Below are 20,679 nucleotides of genomic sequence, written 5' to 3' on the forward strand. Positions count from 1 at the left end.
GAAAATGGAAGTGGCCCTATTTTCCAGTCTTCTAAGGTTTCAAAGTTTTTGTATATAAGTTCTTGAATTGGAGGAGAGAATTCCAAGTATAATGAGAGGTTCTCTCTTAGGGGTTAGTCTAAAAGGAAGCCCTCCAAGATCCCACTTTCTGAATACTTGTAATTTTGTCTTGTCTGCATTAGCAATGAAGCCATTGATCTTGCTGTACTTTTCCAAAATACCTATATATATATATATGGAATCATTATCCTTCAAAGTTCCTACTACATTGAGATTTCATCAATGAGAGCCAGATCCTGAAGTAATGCACATGTTATATTTCCATATACAAGTGGTCTAAAGTTGTCACACCTTATTCCTAAAGCACTCTGGATTAGAGATAGATATTGCAAGTTTTTCCAGTTGGTTATATACTAAAAATTAAAGATGCCAAGAAATTATATTCCTGGTTTCATCCTTTATCCAAATGTTAGCGAACAAAGTTTGAGCGTGAAGTGACTTTACATCAATTGCTCCCACTCGTGAGACCTCAATAAAGGTTGAAACTGGTCTGTAGTGGCCCATCCCATAATGCATAACAGTATACTTGTTCATCAGGATATGTGCTTTGCATTATGGAATACTAAGACAATTGAGGTGAAGTCATTAGTCTCTATATACAGGTAGCCTAGTCATGAAGTTACTTCCATATGGACTTTGTTAGTTTACACTTGGATAATGGAAGAAACCAAGAATTCTTGACATTTTTAATTTATAGTAGAACCAAGTGAAAAAACTTTCATTTGTCTCTAATCCAGAGTGTTTTAATACTTTGGTTGAGACACCTTATGATAGGGGGTGCTTAAGGATCAAAGCTGTATAACTGAAAGGAGACCTCCACATCCCCTTTAAAGGAATGCAAAGAACCGACCAGGGCTTCTGACCTAATGTCCAGTCCTCACCTTCTCGTAGTGCACCCTGTTAGATATCTACCTGGATACTGAACGAACGAGGATGGGCTGGCAATTTGGGATTTAGCCGACCAAATTGTTGTTTTATTGGCTTAAACCAAAATATAAGATGGTACAACATGACAGAATTTCATGCCGGCTGGTGAGTCACCCAGTTAAATGACGCCATGTTGTTTTTGCCAGGGAACTTGGGTGAACAGCGAATAGTCGTCTACTGGAACAAATTCTAAAACACACCCCAACTCGTCACCAGAGTTCAAGATCGGTACTGTCAACATAAGAGGCCTGAATGGCAAAGAAATAGAGCTAGCTGAGGAATTGGATAAGTACCAGATAATAGGGATGACTGAAACAAAAAATGACAAAATCTGGTGAGATTTTTCTGAGCAATAAATACAAAAAGATACCAAGAAATTATATAATTTGTTTAATCCTTTATCCAAGTGTAAGCAAACAAGTTTGCACATGAAGTATTTTCAGGACTGGGGCAACTCTTATAAAGAAGCTAATGACTACACATCACTTGCCTTAGTATCCCATAATGCAAAGCACATCACCTTGCAGTCATTGAAGTCATTAGTTTCTTTATACGAGTTGCCCCAGTCCTGAAAATAGTTCAGGCACAAACTTGGATAAAGGATTAAACCAAGTATATAATTTCTTGTTATCTTTAATTTATAGTATAACCAAGTGGCAAAACTTCTAACAACTTTCTCTAATCCAGAGTATTTTAATAATTAGGTGTGACACCTTTTGGCTACTCGTATATGAAAATAAGACTTCTGCATTAATTCTACCTCACTATCACCTATGGATCTGACTCCTACTGATGAGGCCTCAATAAAGGGTGAAACCAATCTGGATAGTGACCCTTCCCCTAGACATGTATAATGCTATGCATTATACATGTCTGCAAGGAGATGTGCTTTGCATTATGGCATACTAAGGCAAGTGATGTGAAGTCATTAGCTTCTTTATACAAGTTGCCCCAGTCTTGAAAATAGTTCAGGTGCAAACTTGTTTGCTTTCTCCATCTTGGGGTAGGTAGTAGAATACCCCAACCACACTCCTGCATATTGTAAGAGGCGATAAATAGAGACTCAGTCCCCAAGGGCATATCTGGGTACCCCTGAGGGGGTTGGGTGAAGGGCTTATCACCCCCCTCCCTGTAAAAATTATCTGATTACAGGAACTGTGCAGCTTAATGTGCCAGTAGGCATGGAAAGACTATGATGATGAAACTTGTTTGCTTACACTTGGATAAAGGATTAAACCAAGTATATAATTTCTTGGTATCTTTAATTTATAGTATAACCAAGTGGAAAAACTTCCAACAACTAAATTTTATTTGTTCTATAGGATCTTCATTCAGAATACAGCTGAAGTTTTCTATGTTCCTGCTGATTTTCATGCCTAATTTGTTTAGTTATTACTCAATTTAGTTAGTGAATCCTAGAGACTTGCATTTTATGTGTTTAAGAGTACAACATCATCTGCATAAATCGAAGAGCTAAGTTTGATATCTCCAATTCTAATAGCAGGCTTGATGCCACTTTCTTTCATAATGTGATCCATATAGATGATGAATAAGAGTGGAGATAATGAGCATCCTTATCTTACCCCTGATTTTCCATCAAACCATCTTCCTGTATTTCCTTTAATTCTAATAGCTGACTGACAAATTAAATATAGACTATCTTGCTCTGTGTAATGTTTCATTTACTCTATATAATTGTAATGTTTTGAAAAGCTTTTCCCTGGGCACCATGTCGCATGTCTTTTCCTGATCTACAAAACTTAAGTACAGATCCTTATCATATTCCACAATTTCTCAACTGTTTTTCTTAAATTGAAAATCTGATCTTGATAACCTGTATTTGGTCTGAACCCAGCTTGTTCTCTCCAAGTTTCTCTTCCACAATTTTTCTCATCCTCTTTTCAAATATGCTTGCATCAATCTTAGTTGGAACACTTAGTAGAGAAATTACTTTGTAATTCTCACGTTCAGTTTTAATCCCTTTTTATAGATGGGGTCTATGAGAGCTCTAATCCAATCATTGGGTATTTGACCTTCTTACCAGGCCTTCTGAATTATGCAGTGTAGCTACCTCAAAACTTTTATATATCCATACTTCAGCATTTCCAGTTGAAAATGCATATCATCTACTCTAGCTGCCTTCATTTTCAAGTTTTTGACAACTTTTTCTGCCTCAAGTATTGATATGTACTCCTCTTTGCATTCCTCTTGAATTTTTTTTTTTAGTATGGCTCCGTCACTGCTTGGTTTATTTAAGAATCTTTCAAAATAATTACTCCAGACCTGTAGGACATCCTTCTCTTCAATTTTTATGTCACCTTTATCATCTTTGATTCCTTTTACAGTACCTTTTCCTCCATTTCTATGCTTCTTCAATCGCCTCTAGAACATTTTGCCATCTTCCTGATATTTATTTTCTATATTCTTCCCATGACTTTTGTTTGGCTACTTTTACACACAGCTTAGCTTGTCTTATAATTTGCTTAGTATTCTTTTAGTGCATCTGCTGGCTTATCTGCTAGAAACTTTTGGTATGCTTTCTTCTTTCCCAGGATTGCTTCTTTAACTTCTTGTGTCCATCATGGTGTTCTTGTTTTTCTACCCTTGCAGACAACTTCATCACATACCTCCCTAACTGAATCAATCAATGTCTTATTCAGAGTGTGCTACTCTGAATAAGATTCCAAGGTTTGTTATTGTACCCATTTCAAATCCCATATACACTCTTGTATCCTGAACAAGCATGATGATATCACTATCAACAATGTCGTAGTCAATAAGGCTTTTCTTATTTCTTGTGGCTTCTCTCCACCTGAATGCACATCGTTTATGTTAAAACATGGTGTAAGTAATTATTAGTCTGCGTTCTGAGCAGAAGTCCAATTAATACTTACCATTATTATCAGCTTGCCCTTTTCTCCAGATTTTTCCAAAATGTTCCTATAATCGTAGTGGGATTCATTTCCTGCTCTGCTGTTCACATCTCTAACAAGGATCCCTTTTTTCCTTTTTTTAAAATTTTTTTTTATGTCAGCTGTTTGTTCTAATGACTCAAAAATTCTTCCACATCTTCCTTAGAAGAACCTTCTATGGGATTATAGGTACAAATAAGTTTCTTTGTCCATGGCCCCATTTTGAAGTTTACTCACATAACTCTACTTGAACCTGCCTTCCAGCCAAGTAGTTTATCTTCATGTTTGGAGTTAAATGCTATCTTACACCTTCATTTCTTTGATCGCAATTGCCTGAAAATAACATCATATACTTTAGTAAGATCTCACATGTTTTTGTCTTCTTTGTCTCAGTAATATCAATTACGTCCACGTGGTAACTTTCCATTTCTTCTGCAAGTTTGATTTCATTTCCATTAATACTTCTTATATGGATGGTTTCTTCCTGTTTTTGGGTTTATTCTTCTTCTAGATGTTGAGTTGGAGCTTGTTCCAGTAGCTGACTTTTCACTGTTCACCCTGGTTCCCTGACGAAAACATCGGGAGCCTTGTTTAATCTCATCATGTTGCACCATCGTATGCATTTGTCGTTTAAGCCACTAGTACAATTTGTTCTGCTAAGTCCCAAATTGCCAGTCCGTCCTCTTTCGTTCAGCACCCAGTGGATACCTACTAATATTGCGCATCACATGAAGGTGAGCTTCATGTGATGTGCACCAATTGGACATTTGGTCAGAAGCCCCAGTCGGTTCTCTGCATTCATGAAAGGTGATGTGGATGTCCCCTCCCAGTTATTTGGCTTTGACCCTTAAGTGACCCCACATTTTGTAATATTAATTGTAAATATTACAGATAATCTCTAAATATCGATAAAAATAAAAGAAAAATTGATGCGGCCAAACACAGACAGTTTAAAGAAGAATGGATACAAAATAATGGTTTTATTGAATATAAAACTAAAATCTGCAAATTTCACAGGTGCACATTTGACAGGCACTGATAACAGCAGCTTTCGATCTACCAGTGAATATCTGAAAAATTGTTATTCAGAAAATGTCATGTATCACATTGAATTGTTATTTTCAATAAACATATCTGCTGAATTTTATATACATTTAATGTTCCCTAAAAATTCAAGTTTTAAAAAAATGCAGCCCATGTAAGTGTAACAGTTATTTGATTAGGCGTGATAGCATTTAAGATGTGCACCCCTGCACTAGAAAGTTAATTAATAAAGGACATATGAAAATATTTTGATCTGAAGCTTCTAGATAATCTTCAGTATAACTGACATTTCCTAATCTAGAATAACAACAGTGAATTTCCTAAGCATTATATGAACCTTTATACTTTTGTAATTATATTTCACCCATCATTTCTATCATCTAGTTTTCATTATTTGTTCTGCCTTTTGAAATTGTTCGTTACACTTTTTCAATTCATAATATTTATGCCTGTATGTATTCTTTATGAGTAAATTTTGTTATGTGTATATGTTTTCATAGTTTGTATTTATGGATGCTGGCCGTTACATTGCTATAAAAATGTATCCAATGTTTCTTGTCTATGGGCAAAAGCCACACGAAGGTTGAGTGATGCTACTTCCGGGGCGTTGTTCTTTTTTGTATACCAAGGGTGGTCTGAAAAGTTCTCAGTCTAACAATGAAAAAAACGAATTTATAATTACAACATTATTTTTATTTTCAACATAATCTCACTTAACACTAATACATTTATTCCAGTGATGCTCCAGCACCATTATCCCATCCCTTGTAGTGGTTCTCAGTAAGATCTGCAAAATACCCCACTACAGTTGCAATCATCTTTTGATTCGAAGAAAAATGCTGGCCAGCGAGGAAGAGTTTTAGTTTTGGGAAAAGATAGAAGTCAGAGGGAGCCAAATCTGGGGAATAGGGTGGATGTTCCAACAATTCATAGTGCAGATCCCTTAATTTTTCCATTGCCAAAACACTTTTGTGGTTGGTGCATTGTCCTGATGAAAGATGATTTTTTTCTTCTGCAAACCGAGTCTTTTCTCAAGAATTTTTTCGTCTAGTCTTGTTAAAAGATCGGAATAATATTCCCCGGTTATAGTTTTATCCTTTTCAAGATAATTAATAAACAAAATGCCTTTAGCATCCCAAAACCGTGGGATGCATACATTAGTAAATTCAGATGTAATATCCAGCTAATTGTGGTGTCTGAATTTTTGAGTATGAGATTTTTTTTAATTGAAATTAATAGAAGCATATTTCCTACCAAAATTGAATATGCAGTTTACATTTTCTTTGTCAGTTTGACCAAACTAATTAATGGAAAGTATGTTTAACATTCTTGTGTAATTTGTTAGAAAGAAGAAAGTGATCAGAATTCCAATTATTATTGCACTTTTCTTTATTAATTTGTTAATTTTTTTTTTTTTTAGAACCAACAGGTACTGTAACATTCCATCGACAAAATCTCTTAGAATTTCCTGTTTGGTCATCATCATGTAAAAAATTAAGATGCCTTCATGTACAATCCAGAGGTCTTATAGAGAAAGATGGTGTTGGTATGTTACAGGTAAATCATATAATAAATTTAACCAAGTAACCATTTTAATTTTAGGTAGGTCAGTGGTCTCAAATTGCATGCAGGCCGAATGCATGATGTGAAAGCAGCTGACGGGCCGGAATTTTTTTTTTTTTTTTTTAACAAAATGAGAGTGAAAAAATATATACATATATATATATTGAACCGTACTTACCACTAATGTATGGATACCACCCCTTTATAACCTTTATAATTATGAAACCCTTTTATAACTTGAGAATAAATGATGACAACCTATTCTCTTTCTTTTATTTATTAAATTTTTAATAAAATTTAATAAATAAATTTTCGACACATACAGAAAAAGTACATATGTTTGTATGTAAATAATTATAAACTTCTTTATTTCTTACTGCAACTTGACACTTGATGGCGTTTCGATTCTGATAAAGTTTGTAGCCTTGGAGAAAAATTACTAGAAACTATCTTCATCATGGATTGTAGATGCCCATCGGTCAATCGGGTTCTTTTCTTAGACTTATTAATTTTCAACTGCGAAAAAAACTGTTCACATATAAATGTACTCCCAAACAAAGCGATTATTCTTATTGCAAAAATTCGTAACTGAGGGTATTTAATCTTTTGACAAGTACGAATAAAAGTTAATCAAATCTGTATCTTCAAATCTTTGAATAAGATTTATATCACACTGTAAATTAATTAGCTTCATTTGTAGATTTTCTGGTGCGTTATTCGCATTCGTTTTTATTGGTAATGAAAATAATGTAAAATCGGACTCCAAATCATTAAAATCTTTAAATCTTTCTTCAAATTCTTGTCGTAATAATGCTATTTTTCTTGCATATTCTTGAGATTTTTCATTTGAAATAATAGGGCAGGATTTAAGATGTAGGAAATGTACAAAATTTTTTGATTCTGGTTGTGTTTCCCATAATTGCAATTTAACTTTAAAAGCTTTAATACAAGCATGTGATATGTTTATTCTTTCCTTGCAGCTCTTTATTGAGAATATTTAAATGGCCGGTTAAGTCAACAAGAAATGCTAAATCTGTTACCCATGTATCATTACGTAGCTCGTCGATGGTTTTATTTTTTTGTGTCATGGAAATTTTGATTTCATTTATTAAATCAAAAAACCATTTTAATACAGCTCCTCGACTTAACCACCTCAGCTCGTTATAATAAATCATTTCTCCATACTCATTTTCAATTTCTTCAAGCAGTGCAACAAATTCTCAATGATTCGGAGCTCGTCCACAGATAAAGTTTACTGTTTCCATAACACTATCCATCTGCAAACTTTTGGCATAAAGTGCTTCTTGATGAATAATGCAATGTATAGTGCAAAATTTATTCTGAAATTTTTCTTCTTTCACTATATTTCTTAATTTTACTGCTACTCCATTTTTTTTACCAACCATAGCAGCTGCACCATCACTTGCAAATCCAACCATTTTATCCCAACTTAATTTATATTTATCTGTTACAGTTTTTATTTCAGAAAAAATATCCTGTGCACCAGTTTTTCCTTTCATAGGAATTATTTCCAATAATTCCTCAATTACTTCAAATTCATCAGTAACACCTCGTACGAAAATGACAAGTTGTGCTATATCTGTGATGTCAGTACTCTCATCAACTGCTATTGAGAATGCTGCAAAATCTATACTTTTTTCTTTTAACTGACATTGTAAATCACTAGCGATTTCGTTAATACGTTCTGCTACCGTGTTGGCTGACAAACTAATATTTTTAAATAATTGTTGTTTGTCAGGACAAAGAAGTTCAGCAGACTTAATCAAACAATCTTTAAGGAATTGACCATCAGTAAATGGTTTTGATCATTTTGCAATGATGTGCGTGAGAGCAAAACTTGCATGAACTGTTGCTTCTCTGGATTTATTTGCTTCAGTAAAAAAAATTTTGTTTTCATTGTAAGCCAGATTTCAGAAACTGTAACTTTTCTTCATGATTCGTTTCGTAATGGCAACGTAAATTGTATTCTTTTGGAACTGATATTCCCTTATTACAAATAAAACATACAATTTTATTGCGCACAACACCACAAAAGTACATAATTTCCCATTTATCTTGAAAAACACGTCCTTCTTCATCCACTTTTACTCTTTGTTAAAGACATGGCTTGCAGTTTAATCTCTTAATTAAAATCACTATTATAATTTTATTTACAACTTCAATTCAACAAGATGAATTTTCGTTTGAAAGCAACACTCAAAAGTTATGCATAATTCTAAATGATAATGTATTGATATAATGTAGATCTAACAACAAGCACAAATAAACAGGTTTTATAAGCCGTACATTAGTTTGTCTCCATCTATATTGCAATATGAACTGCGCAGCTGTGCATCGGAAACACCAGAATACTGAAGCGCCACCAACTGTCGGCTGGCGAACTAAATTTACTGATTTAAATTGTAGATATGGACTGAGCTTATGTGCACACATAAGCTCAGTCCATACCTCTATGCCTCTAAAACTATAAGCACCGTATTTACAACAAATACATAATTGAAATGTATTCGCAGGCCAGATGCGGCCTGCAGGCCGCCAGTTTGAGACCATTGAGGTAGATTTTTAGACATCTGCTTTTATAACAATCTCATACAGGTACTAGCAGAGTTCAGAATTCTTGAATATAAATTTAGCATCTATTTTCTCTGCAATTCAACTGTTGTTAATCTTTTTACTGAATCTAGATTTTATTTATCTGCTTGTTTGGATTAATCATGCTTCCTGCATAATACTCCCATTAAAATTTGAAAGTATGTAATAGTAGTAATAATAAATATTTATATAAAAAATCAAATCAATATGCAATGCTTTCTTTGTCTGTGCTGGTGCATAACACTCCAGCTGAACTGTTAGTGGGTAGCTGACTTTTAATAATTCATTTTTAAGTTAATTACTGTGAATGCATGCATGCATACACATTCTGTTTATGTATATGCTGTAATTTCAAAAACATTACTTTTAAATGTGTCTTGCTGTATTAGTTGAACTGGGCTTCATAAGAGATTTGGGATCTGTAGTTGACATTCTAAAGAATTTCAGGGTTCAGATTTGTTATAAGGCACTAGTTTACCATTTATGGCATGTTGTGCACAAATTGGTTTTGTGATTTCTGTGGTGATAAAGATGTTCTGAAGAGTGTTCTGCAATTAGTAATTAAGACACTATAAGGACTGGAAGTTTAGTTACAAGAAGTGCAGTACGAATTATGTTTTATGTATGGAAAAATTGTGGTGAGTAGAATGGTTGAACAGAAAGAAAAAAAGTGTTGTGACTGATTTTAAGGTACAGTATGATATATGATAATAGATACTCTGCTCTACACTTTATTTATTTTTTCCTTCTGTTTAAAAATAAAGAAGTTGTTTTACCCTTACATCATCATCAAATTGTCAGGGGGTGTCTGGACACCCCTGTTATTTGAAGTTCTGAAACATTCCAGGTTTGTTAATAATATAAAAACTGGTGTATAGATTACAGGAAGCAGTATTTCATCATAGCAGTTGAATGCAAGTGGTATGGCAACACGGCTTGAACTCAGTGACTTCGAGAGATGTGTCAGCGTGGGCTGTCACATTGGCGGCATGTCCATATGTGTCATTGCCGCTGAACTGGAGCATTCAGAATCAACAGTTGGCGATGTGATAGACAAATGGAGATGTCTGGCATCACTAGTTCAGGAAAACACCCAGGGCTACCACCGAAAATGACTTGACAGGGACAAGAGGGTGTTAAAATGGGTGGCATACAAAAATTGGCACAGAGCATCAGTAACACCATGGTGAGCACTAATACTGCACAAAAAGAACTCCATTTACTGGATTTCCATGGAAGAGCAGCAGCACACAAGCCGAACATTACAACAACGAACAAGGTGGCTCGGCTGGCCTGGTGCAAAGAGTGTGTGAACTGGACAGTTGACAATTGGAAAACAGTAGAGTGATAAATCAAGATTTGCTTGTTTCCACAATGTGTTGTACCCACAAAAAAGTTCAGTGGTGGATGAGTAATGGTGTGGAATGCATTCAGCTGGTTTGGAGTGGGATCACTGGTCGTTATCCATGGTTCCATGAAGGCAGCTCAGTACCTTGATAATCTGGTGCTGCCTACGCTGTAGAGTTTTTATGGAATGGACCCGTGTTATTATCAAGATGACACTGCCACAAAGCTGCAGCTGTTATGGAATGGTATGAAGAGATGACTAAATGACTGCCGTGGCCTGTGCAGAATACTAACCTCAACCCCGTCGAAAACCTGTGGGATGAATTAGAGCAGCAATTGAAGTCCAGAGCAGCACGTCCTCAATCTGTTACTGAACTCAGTGCTGCTTTGGTGGAGGAATGGAGGCAAATTCCACCTAATGTCTGCTGCATCACGTTGGTAGAAAGTCTCCCTCAAAGGGTGCAAGAGGTGAACAAAGCCAAAGGTGGACATACCCGGTATTAGGGTTTGCCTGCTGGTATCAATTGTAAATTGGTAAAGTGTCCGGACAATTATTGGTAGGTAGTGTACCCTCAAGGGTGTAGAGCATTCTATGATAGTACTACACAAAGAGTTTACATTATTACTAGCTTCCTGTCAATAGTTTTGCTTTAATATTACCAGATCTTATATTTCAGTATTCTGAGGTACTTCTAACTGCATTACCCCATCTAGATCCTGGTTTTCCACTGAGTTTTTTCCCTTGCATCCTAGCATTAAATACCTGTTTTGCTAACTTTTCCACCTTTCCTCTTCTGTTTAAATGACCATACCACCTGAGATGAGCTTGGTTCACACATTCCTAAATGCTATCGATATTAAGTTCCTTCTAGTATCTTCATTTTAAATATGATCCTGTCATTGATAACATCTGATCACTCCCCTGAATTTTCTCAGAACTGTGATCTCTGGTCTTTAATCAGCTGTTTCATTTCTAACTGATTTCTTAAATCCATAAGTTAAAATTTTTGAATGCAATTTAGTATACACATAGTTTGGTAATTTGACAGATTTCTCTCTTATTCCATATAAACATATTAATTTCGCTCCCTATCATAACAGCCTTGCTTATTCAGTTGTGTATTTACATATTTAATTTGCTATCTTCACTAAAAATTGTGCCTAAATAGGTAAAATGTTTTATTGTTCTGTAGGCTTAAAATTCAGGATGTAGCTGAGATTTTTGATCTTGATGATTTTCATTGTCTTTTCATTATGCGTTCCTTTCTCTTGAAATGTTTATTATTATTATTTGTTTTAATTTGTCTACTATACTTCTGTAGAGGCTATTAGATGTCATTAAAAAGTTGTGACCTTACTCTATCAACATGGTTTAACAATGCTGCATGATGGCAAATGTGCTTATCTTGAAGCCATAATGTGCATCACATTCAAGATTCAAAATCTTGATTTGTTTTAATATCATTTCTATACAATTTTAGAAATAAAGGATTAGTGCTATGTGTAGCGTGTGGTAATGCTTCGGATTAAATGCATGGGTGATGGAATTAAAAGATAGTGCATTGCATTTAGTATGTGGAATTAGTAAGAAGCAGTTCTGTAGCCACGAATTATATGATTTTATTTTTTTTTATGGGACTCCCACCCAAACAAGGTTGCAAAAGTATAGAACATTAGTACTCTGGGTTGGCTAAGGATGTTTTCTCTTTTTTTAAGTTTTTTTTGGATTTTTATTCCTTTTTACTTGGTCTGGAAAACCTGCTCTACAAACGAAACATGAAATTTTTTTCAGGTTACTTCAGGCTTTTAATAAACAGAGTGTTTGCAGGGCAAAGAAGTTCATCTTCCACTTAAAACAATCATGTGCATTTGAGATCATGGCAGGATTTGAACCTGCATCTTGTTGGTTCTTGGCATCTACCAAGTACATAGTACTACAAAAAGTTAAGAAATGGTTTCCTCTCTTCCTTAGAAAAATTTGTGTGATTGATTAGCATATTCTTTTCCAAATTACCTAATTTTTAATACAAATCATACATTGCCAAGAATTTTTGTATATCTCATCTCATCATCTCATCTTCCTTATATGTACTCCCATTCCTAGATGTCCAACTTTCTTGTGTCAGAAAAACTGAAGATCTCTATTTACAGAAAACCCACACGTACCAATAAATACCATCACCTTTCTTCCCCCTCCCTCCTTACATATTTCCCCTTTCTTTCACACTCTACATTTTCTCTTCTCCCCCCCCCCCCCCAATCTATTATATAATTTAGCCTTTGCCCCTTCCCCAACTAACAGTATTTCCAGCAATGAGTCCATTTTATATTAGAAAGAGAGAGAGCAAGCCATATAAGTTGCATTTTCTTCTATGGAATTCTATGTGCTATTAAACCACAGGTTTCTGCTGTTATAATAATGTGATAATTATTAAAATTAAAAATCTAACTTTTTATATGAAAATAAAATACAATATGTAATTTCTAGGTAGACTTTGCAAATAAATTTGTAGGAGGTGGTGTTCTAGGACAAGGTTGTGTGCAAGAAGAAATAAGATTTGTTATATGTCCAGAACTGATTGTCAGTCGTCTGTTTACAGAATGTTTAGCCATCTCAGAAGTCCTGATAATTAGAGGTTAGTTAAACATATTAAATGTAATGATAAAAGATAACTGGTACTTGTTTTTTTTGTATTTTTATATATATATATTCAACTGTTAATAAAAATGCATATCATAAGGCGTAATACTACAGTTCACAATAATACAGCAATGCCTCGATTAGTGCGCCTCTGAAATTCGATCAGTGCCTCTATATACACCTTATTATTATTCGTGACACCTCCAAGGCATCCGAAGACTCATCGCAGGAGGACACCCACTATACAACTGTCACTACCATTACACCTAACTTCTGCTACCAGTCATCTCCATCAACGATCTACCGCCCACCACCACCATAACTAGTATTTTTTTGTCTGTAAATTGCGTGTGTTCTGAAGGGCTGATTTGTCTGTATGCAGGATGAAAAACCCGAGTTTCTGGGAGAAAACACCATGCTACCTCCGTATGAGATCGGCTAACTCGCCTTCGATCTTAAAAATAAAGATTTTTTATTTTTACAGATTTTAAAAATTTTCGATCTATACATTTTTTATGGCTAACTATTTAACAAATCACTCACCAGGATGAAATAATTTAGTTACCGATTTGAAACATTTTACAGAGTTATTTTTTAATGGCATACTACACTATTTTCATGTAAGCTATGTTCCAAATTTATGGCCAAAATTTATGTCGTCTGCTTTACATAGCATTTTGCTGATCATATCACGTACAGTTGTTTTCCTTACTTTTTATTTTCAATTATTTTCCTAACCTTTAATCATGAGTAAAAGAATTAGTGAGCAAAAAATAGAAGTGTGAAAATGATTCGAAAAGTAATCTCATTGGAAGAAAAACTTGAAATAATAAAGAAAAATGAACAAGGCTAGTCCAGAGCAAAGATAGGACAAGAACACAAAAATGGGTGAATCAATTGCTGAATACAAAGAGAAAGGTAAGGCTGCTTCAAGTTCATCATGCATGCACTCAAAATCAAAGTATTATAATGATTGAATTAGAGAGACTTCTTTTGACATGGATCAAAGATTGTAACCAAAAATGAATCCCGCTAAACACTGGCCTTATTAAATCAAAAGCATTGTCTTGTTAAGAAGCAGAATAATAAATTTATATTCTGAATGGTTTATTGTCTTTCAGCTTCATGGTTTTCCTTTAACTAGGCCCTGAGACATACCCTAATTCTTTTATAAAAAAAAATTAAGGGTCAAAAAAGAAATCTGAGGAATGAATTATACATTTTCCCATAGGTTATTATATTTGATTAGTGTGTTTTCGATTATTGCGGCTGTTTTACAAATGCATTAGGCACACCACAACTAGTAACGAGATTGTTTCATTATTAAGATCTATGACTTTTTTTTATTTTTTTAAATCCCTCTGTATAACAATACTTTTATGATCTAAACATTATATTTGATCTCCTGCTAGTCTAGTTAGTGGAAACTTCAATAATTGTTATTCAGAATAGAGCACGATAACTTGAATGAACTTCTTATTTTAGAAATCATAAAATATGGTGCAGTGGTTTGGGGCTTTTGATTCTCAGGTTAGTTACCCTAAGGTTGTAGTGTTGTACAGGCAAATTCATCCTGAAGCCTTGGATTTTTAATGTCTTGTGAACACAGGTCTGTCAGTCCTGTGGTACTCCGCTCATAATTCTCAAGAATGAATAAATACAGATTTATTACTCGCGTTCAAGTGCAAGTATATTTAATTACCAGACTGCTTGCATGCATGCATTTCTCAAATAATAGTACAGATATTTAACTTGCTGGCCCACTCTCAAAACCAACAGGCTATGTTGGCAATTATCTTTAGGTAGTTGATAATTCTCATTGCCCACTGTGAAACCACTGCCCTACTTTAGTATATTGGAAGTTCAAAAGGGATATAATATTAAACTTCCAGATTTATTTAACCCATCATCTGAGGTCATATCTGATATCCCATATCAAAGGTTAGTTGGACAAAAAATTCCATTATATGATCAGCTTTGGCTCAAGATTTCATTAACTCACTTTGTTGCCTTCATTTGCTACCTATACCATTCTTCTAATGCTGATGGCTTCACTGACTTACTTGACTATCTATCTATATATATATATCTGAATATGTTATTGAATATATCAATAACATATGGTCCATTTACCTTAAAAAGTGAGATAATCTCACTGAAAATTCATATGATGTACCTTCCCAGAAGCTCCTTTGATTCACACAAAATAAAGTCTTGGTGTATTATTTGTTTCGTAATAAAATAAAATGTGGCCAATTAAATAGAATGGGTAAGGAAAAGTTAGCGAATTGGGTATTTGATGTCACGATAGCAGGAAAAGATCAAGGTATAGGTGGATTGATTCAGTCAGACGTGCCTTAAAAGAGTGAAATGTTAGATACGACAACATTGGAGTACTGACAAGTAATAAACTAATTTGGAGGAAAATTGTTGATAGGAAATTATCCATAATATAAACTTAATCATTTGGGCTTAGGGGGTAGATGTTGAAATATATATTTACATGAATGTCAGGAATAAAGTGGAAGAGTTTTTGGCATGACTTCGCCAAAAATTATCTGCATCAGCAAGACCTGTACAATAATGGGTATTGTATCTTTATGGAGGGCAGAAGGATGGGTGTTACTGATGATAGCTGAAAAAATTACAAGTTGAGGATTTTAGGTCAGAGGGAGACAGTTCATATGAGGCTGTCTGGTGTGAGATAACAGTTGAAAATATATTTTTATTTACTGCTGTGGACTAGGGGGTGCATGTAGAAAGACATGGATGACGTGCATTGTTAGGTTAGCACAATTCTGGATAACATCAACCATGGAGACATAGATTGGTGGCAGAATTATAGCTAGGTGGAATTTGTAATGGAAATAGAGACTGGCCAGGAATTGCTGAATTCTGGACAAAAATAAAAAACCTATAAATAGAGCCTATTGACATCATGGTTGATTTTGACACATGAAAGTGGTCTGAAAAGTTCTCAGCCTAACAATGAAAAAACGAGTTTATAATTTCAAAATTATTTTTATTTTTCAACATAATCTCCCTTAAGACTAATACATTTATTCCAGTGATGCTCCAGCACCATTATCCCATCCCTGTAGTGGTTCTTAGTATGATCTGCAAAATACCCATCTACAGCTACAATTACATCTTGATTCGAAGAAAAACGCTGACCAGCGAGGAAGAGTTTTAGTTTTGGGAAGACGGTGGATGTTCCAACAATTCATAGTGCAGATCCATTAATTTTCACTTTGCCAAAACACCTTTGTGGGCAGGTGCATAGTCCTGATGAAAGATGATTTTTTTCTTCTGCAAACTAGGTCTTTTCTCATGAATTTTTTTATCTAGTCTGGTTAAAAGATCAGAATAATATTTCCCGGTTATTGTTTTACCCTTTTCAAGATAATTAATAAACAAAATGCCTTTAGCATCCCAAAACACCGATGCCATGGTCTTTGGTGCTGAACAATTGGCTTCTGTCCACTGTTTTGACTGCTGTTTGGATTCTGATGTGTAATGGTAAATCCAAGTCTCATCCATAGTAATAAATCAATGCAGAAAATCAGTTTTATTCTTGTTAAAACGCTCCAAGCACTGTTCAGATATTTTCATGCAAGCGCGGCACCCATCTTGTGAAAAGCTTTTTCATATGCAATTCTTCATGCAAAATATATCCTACACATTCTTTTGAAATGCCTATAATCTCAGCAATTTCACGCACTTTGACTCGCAGGTCATCCAGTACCATATCGTGCACTTGATCGATGATTTCTGTTGTTCACGTTGATCATCTTCAAGGCTGGTACGGCCATGTTTAAACTGGGCAGCTCATTTCTTAATTGTCGAAAACAAAGGAGAAGAGTGCCCTTAAACTTTTATGAACTTCAAATGAATTTCTTTTGGCATTAAACCTTCTTTTACATAGAAATTTATAACCGCATGATACTGAATTTTATCCATTTCAGTAGATACAGACAGCTGTATAAAACAAACTGCTCGATAGAATGACTTGCAATTTCACATGGATGCTTATATATACCTTATGACAGATGTACCAACTTGGAGAAAAAAAATTTTGCCGATAGTGTTGCCATCTATGGTCAAGAATTTACAGACCACCCTCGTATGGTCCTTATTTACACCAGTGTATCTCTTGCTGGCATTCTTTAGTTATCATAGGAGTTCTCTCTAAAGATGAAGTAGTCTGAGTGGATGACGAAGTCAAACAGCTGATCCATCTGATGTATTTTGACACTAGTATTTGGCTTGCATGTGTGAAAGAGATTACATAGAGAAATCAGAAGAGCCATCAAGCAGGATAAGGAAAAGTTCTATACTAATAAATGTGAAGAAATAGAGTTCCAGATGAGAAGGCATAATTATAAAAGGATGTTTTATTTAGTTCGTGACTTAAAGCACAAGTTCAAGCCTAAATTGAATCTCATCAAAGACAGGAATGGATCATTACTAACAGAAGAGTTGGAAATCAAAAACAGATGGAAAGAATACTGTGAGGAACTGTACAGCAGAGTGGATCAAGAAAATTTTGATTTGGAACCTTCTCCACTTAGGCATGAAGTTGAAAGAGCAATAAGGCCCCAGGTGCAGATGAAATCCCAGCAGAGTTAATTAAGGCCACAGGAGATGGAGGGATAAGAGTGTTTCATAGATTGATTACAAGGATATGGGAGACAGGATCATGGCCTAGAGACTGGAAGAAGTCAGTTTTCATACCACTACACAAGAAAGGTGATATGAAGGCATGCAAGAATTATAGAACTATTAGTTTGATATCTCATGCAAGCAAAATTTTATTAAAGATCATGCTAAATAGGATTGAGGCCAAAGTTGAGGCAGAGATGTCCGAGGAACAAGCAGGTTTTAGGAAAGGTAGGGGCACCAGAGATCAGATCCTTTGCCTTAGACAGATCATAGAAAAATATAAAGAATTCAGACTCCCTCTGGTAATGTGTTTCTTAGACTACTCTAAAGCTTTTGAGCATGTGAAAATGTGGGAAGTAATGAAAAGAATGGGTTTTCCTCAACACACTATCAGGTTGATAGCCAACTTGTATAAGGAGCAAGAAGCCACAGTAAGAACAGGTGTTGGATTGACTGACTGGCTTTAAGTTGGAAAAGGAGTTAGACAAGGATGTTTACTTTCTCCTCACTTGTTTAGTATATATGTAGAGGACATCATGCGTGAAGCATTGAATGAGCTCAGGACAGGAATTAGGATAGGAGGTAGATTGATCAGTAATCTGAGGTATGCTGATGATACAGTACTCCTTTGTAATGACATGGAAGAACTAGGACTAATTCTTGACAAAGTTAACATGATCAGTAATAACAGAGGACTTCAACTCAATTCTAGCAAGACAAAGATCATGGTTCTCAAAGGAAAAACAAACAGAGAAGCTCTTGAGAAACAAATGTATCTTAATTGAGGAAGTCATCAAGTTTGAGTACCAGGGATCCATTATTAATGTGAAGAATTGCTGTTCAGAAGATATCAGAAAAAGGTTAGGAATGGCTAAAACAACAGTCAGAGACCTGTCTAAAATCTGGAAGGATGGATCTATCTCCATGGGAACAAAGTTGAGGATTTTGGATGCAGTTGTTTTTCCAACAGCAACTTATGGATGCGAGACTTGGAACCTAAAGAAGTCAGATAAGAAATGGATATCTGCTTTTGAGATGTGGTGTTAAAGAAGGCTGTTGAGGATATCATACACTGAAAGGCGTACAAATGATTGGGTGTTAGAAAAGATTAGTAGAACTTTAAGGCTCCTTAAGGATATTGACAGAAGAAAGTTAAAATATTTTTGACACATAGAAAGGATGGAAGGAGGACTTCTAAGAACAGTAATAGAAGGTAAAGTTCCTGGAAAAAGAGGCAGGGGTAGACCATCAATGAGATGGATGGATGGCGTGTGTGGAGTGACTGATCTTCAGAAAATTGAGGCTGCCAGAAGGGCAAACAACAGGACTACATGGCACGGCCTAGTGTGGAACATCATCGAGCATCGGAGTGACCATACAGCATCTGTAGATGCCCAGTGAACACAGACTGTGTGAAAGGGAATAATTCCATTGTTTATGCTCCACCTTGTGAATTTGCACTGATGATGGCCTCTTAGTTTGGCTGAAATATCTGCAATAAGAAATAATTATTAATTCTTGTGCATTTGCTTTCGCGCTGATGATGGCCTCTTAGTTTCAGGCTGAAATATCTGCAATAAGAAATTATTATTAATTCTTGTGTTTCTAATAATTGTGACTATGTCAGCAGTGCCATTAAAATTTGTTACATAACAAAGTCAACCATGTGAGTAAAAATATTCTGATGAATTTCGATGCTATTAAAACACAATCCTGTCTTATTACCTTAAAGAAAACATGACATTGTTAGCATTCAAGAATGTGTGACCAGAGCTAATCTAAGGTGGTGTGGCCACTTAAATAGAATGGGTGAGGAAAAGGTTAGCAAATCAGGTATTTGGTAGCAGGAAAAAGACCAAGGTATAGATGGATTATAATAAATTTAGTTTAATCCTTTATCCAAGTGTAAGCAAACAAAGTTTGCACCTGAAAATATCTTTAGAATTATGAATTATTCTTGAAGATATTTTCAGGTGCAAACTTTCTTTGCTTACACTTGGATGAAGGATTAAACTAAAGTTATTATAGTCTAACCAAGTGAAAAAAAATAAATAAATAAACTTCCAACATATAGATGGATTGATTCAGTAAGAAGTGCCTTAAAAGAATGAAATGTTACATATGACAATATTGGAGTGTTAACAAGTAATAGACTAATTTGGAGGAAAATTGTTGATAGGAAATTATCAATGATATGAACTTAATCATGTAGTGCTGACATCGTAGCTTGAATATCCTTTGAGGGTACATATCAGGAAATTGATGATGATAGAAAAACAAAATTGTGTTTAATTATTGTCATCACAGCTTGATGTGTCTATAGGAACATTGGGTAAATTCACTATGAGTATTAAGACGAAAGAAATAGAATCAATGCTTTAAGCGCCTAAATAGCACAATTGGAAGGACAACAGTACGTTGCGTTCTTCGATTAGATCATAATCAGAGGCACTAATGTAGTTGTCTTTCCAGACAATATAATATCTGCTCAGATCCCACTAGTATGTAAATAACTGTAGCGCTAGCTTCAGAATGCATAAGACTGCATCACTAACAAAAGCTGCATAACATATACCGATTCACAGAGTTCTTCACAGGCAATAAGAAGGCTAGAGCTATACAAACTTCTAGTGCTCTCTTGAATCCTACATTTCTCAGTTATGGAAGCCACACTTGGATGTATGCTTCTGTTGGATTCCAAGCCACATTGAGGATTAAGGGAAATGAGAATATAACAAATATTGCAGCTAAATCAGTTTGTTTCTCAAACTTCTCCCATCTGCTATAGAATACGCCTATTACAGTCAGATCATCAGACCTTTATCCTGATGGCAGTTATAATGAAAACCAATATTAAGCTCTATGGAATGAAGTCTGAAATTAAATTATGGCGGTCTAACTTTGCACAGG

The 20,679-nt window shown here is 35.0% G+C and overlaps 1 protein-coding gene across 2 annotated transcripts in view; it reads left to right on the forward strand.

The window, feature by feature from the left end:
* LOC150104404 (poly(ADP-ribose) glycohydrolase-like) overlaps positions 1–20,679 on the forward strand; it is a 351,154-nt gene that overhangs the window by 266,046 nt on the left and 64,429 nt on the right. For both annotated transcript variants that reach the window (XM_090396352.1, XM_090396353.1), the window contains 2 exons: positions 6,364–6,500; positions 12,955–13,102. In XM_090396352.1, coding sequence (XP_090252478.1) covers positions 6,364–6,500; positions 12,955–13,102 — 285 coding nt within the window. The remainder of the gene's footprint in view (positions 1–6,363; positions 6,501–12,954; positions 13,103–20,679) is intronic.

The sequence above is a fragment of the Typopeltis vanoorti genome, chromosome 8 (genome assembly GCF_054136105.1).
Source record: "Typopeltis vanoorti isolate ZY-2024b chromosome 8, IOZ_Tvanoo_1.0, whole genome shotgun sequence".
Lineage (NCBI taxonomy): Eukaryota > Metazoa > Arthropoda > Arachnida > Uropygi > Thelyphonidae > Typopeltis > Typopeltis vanoorti.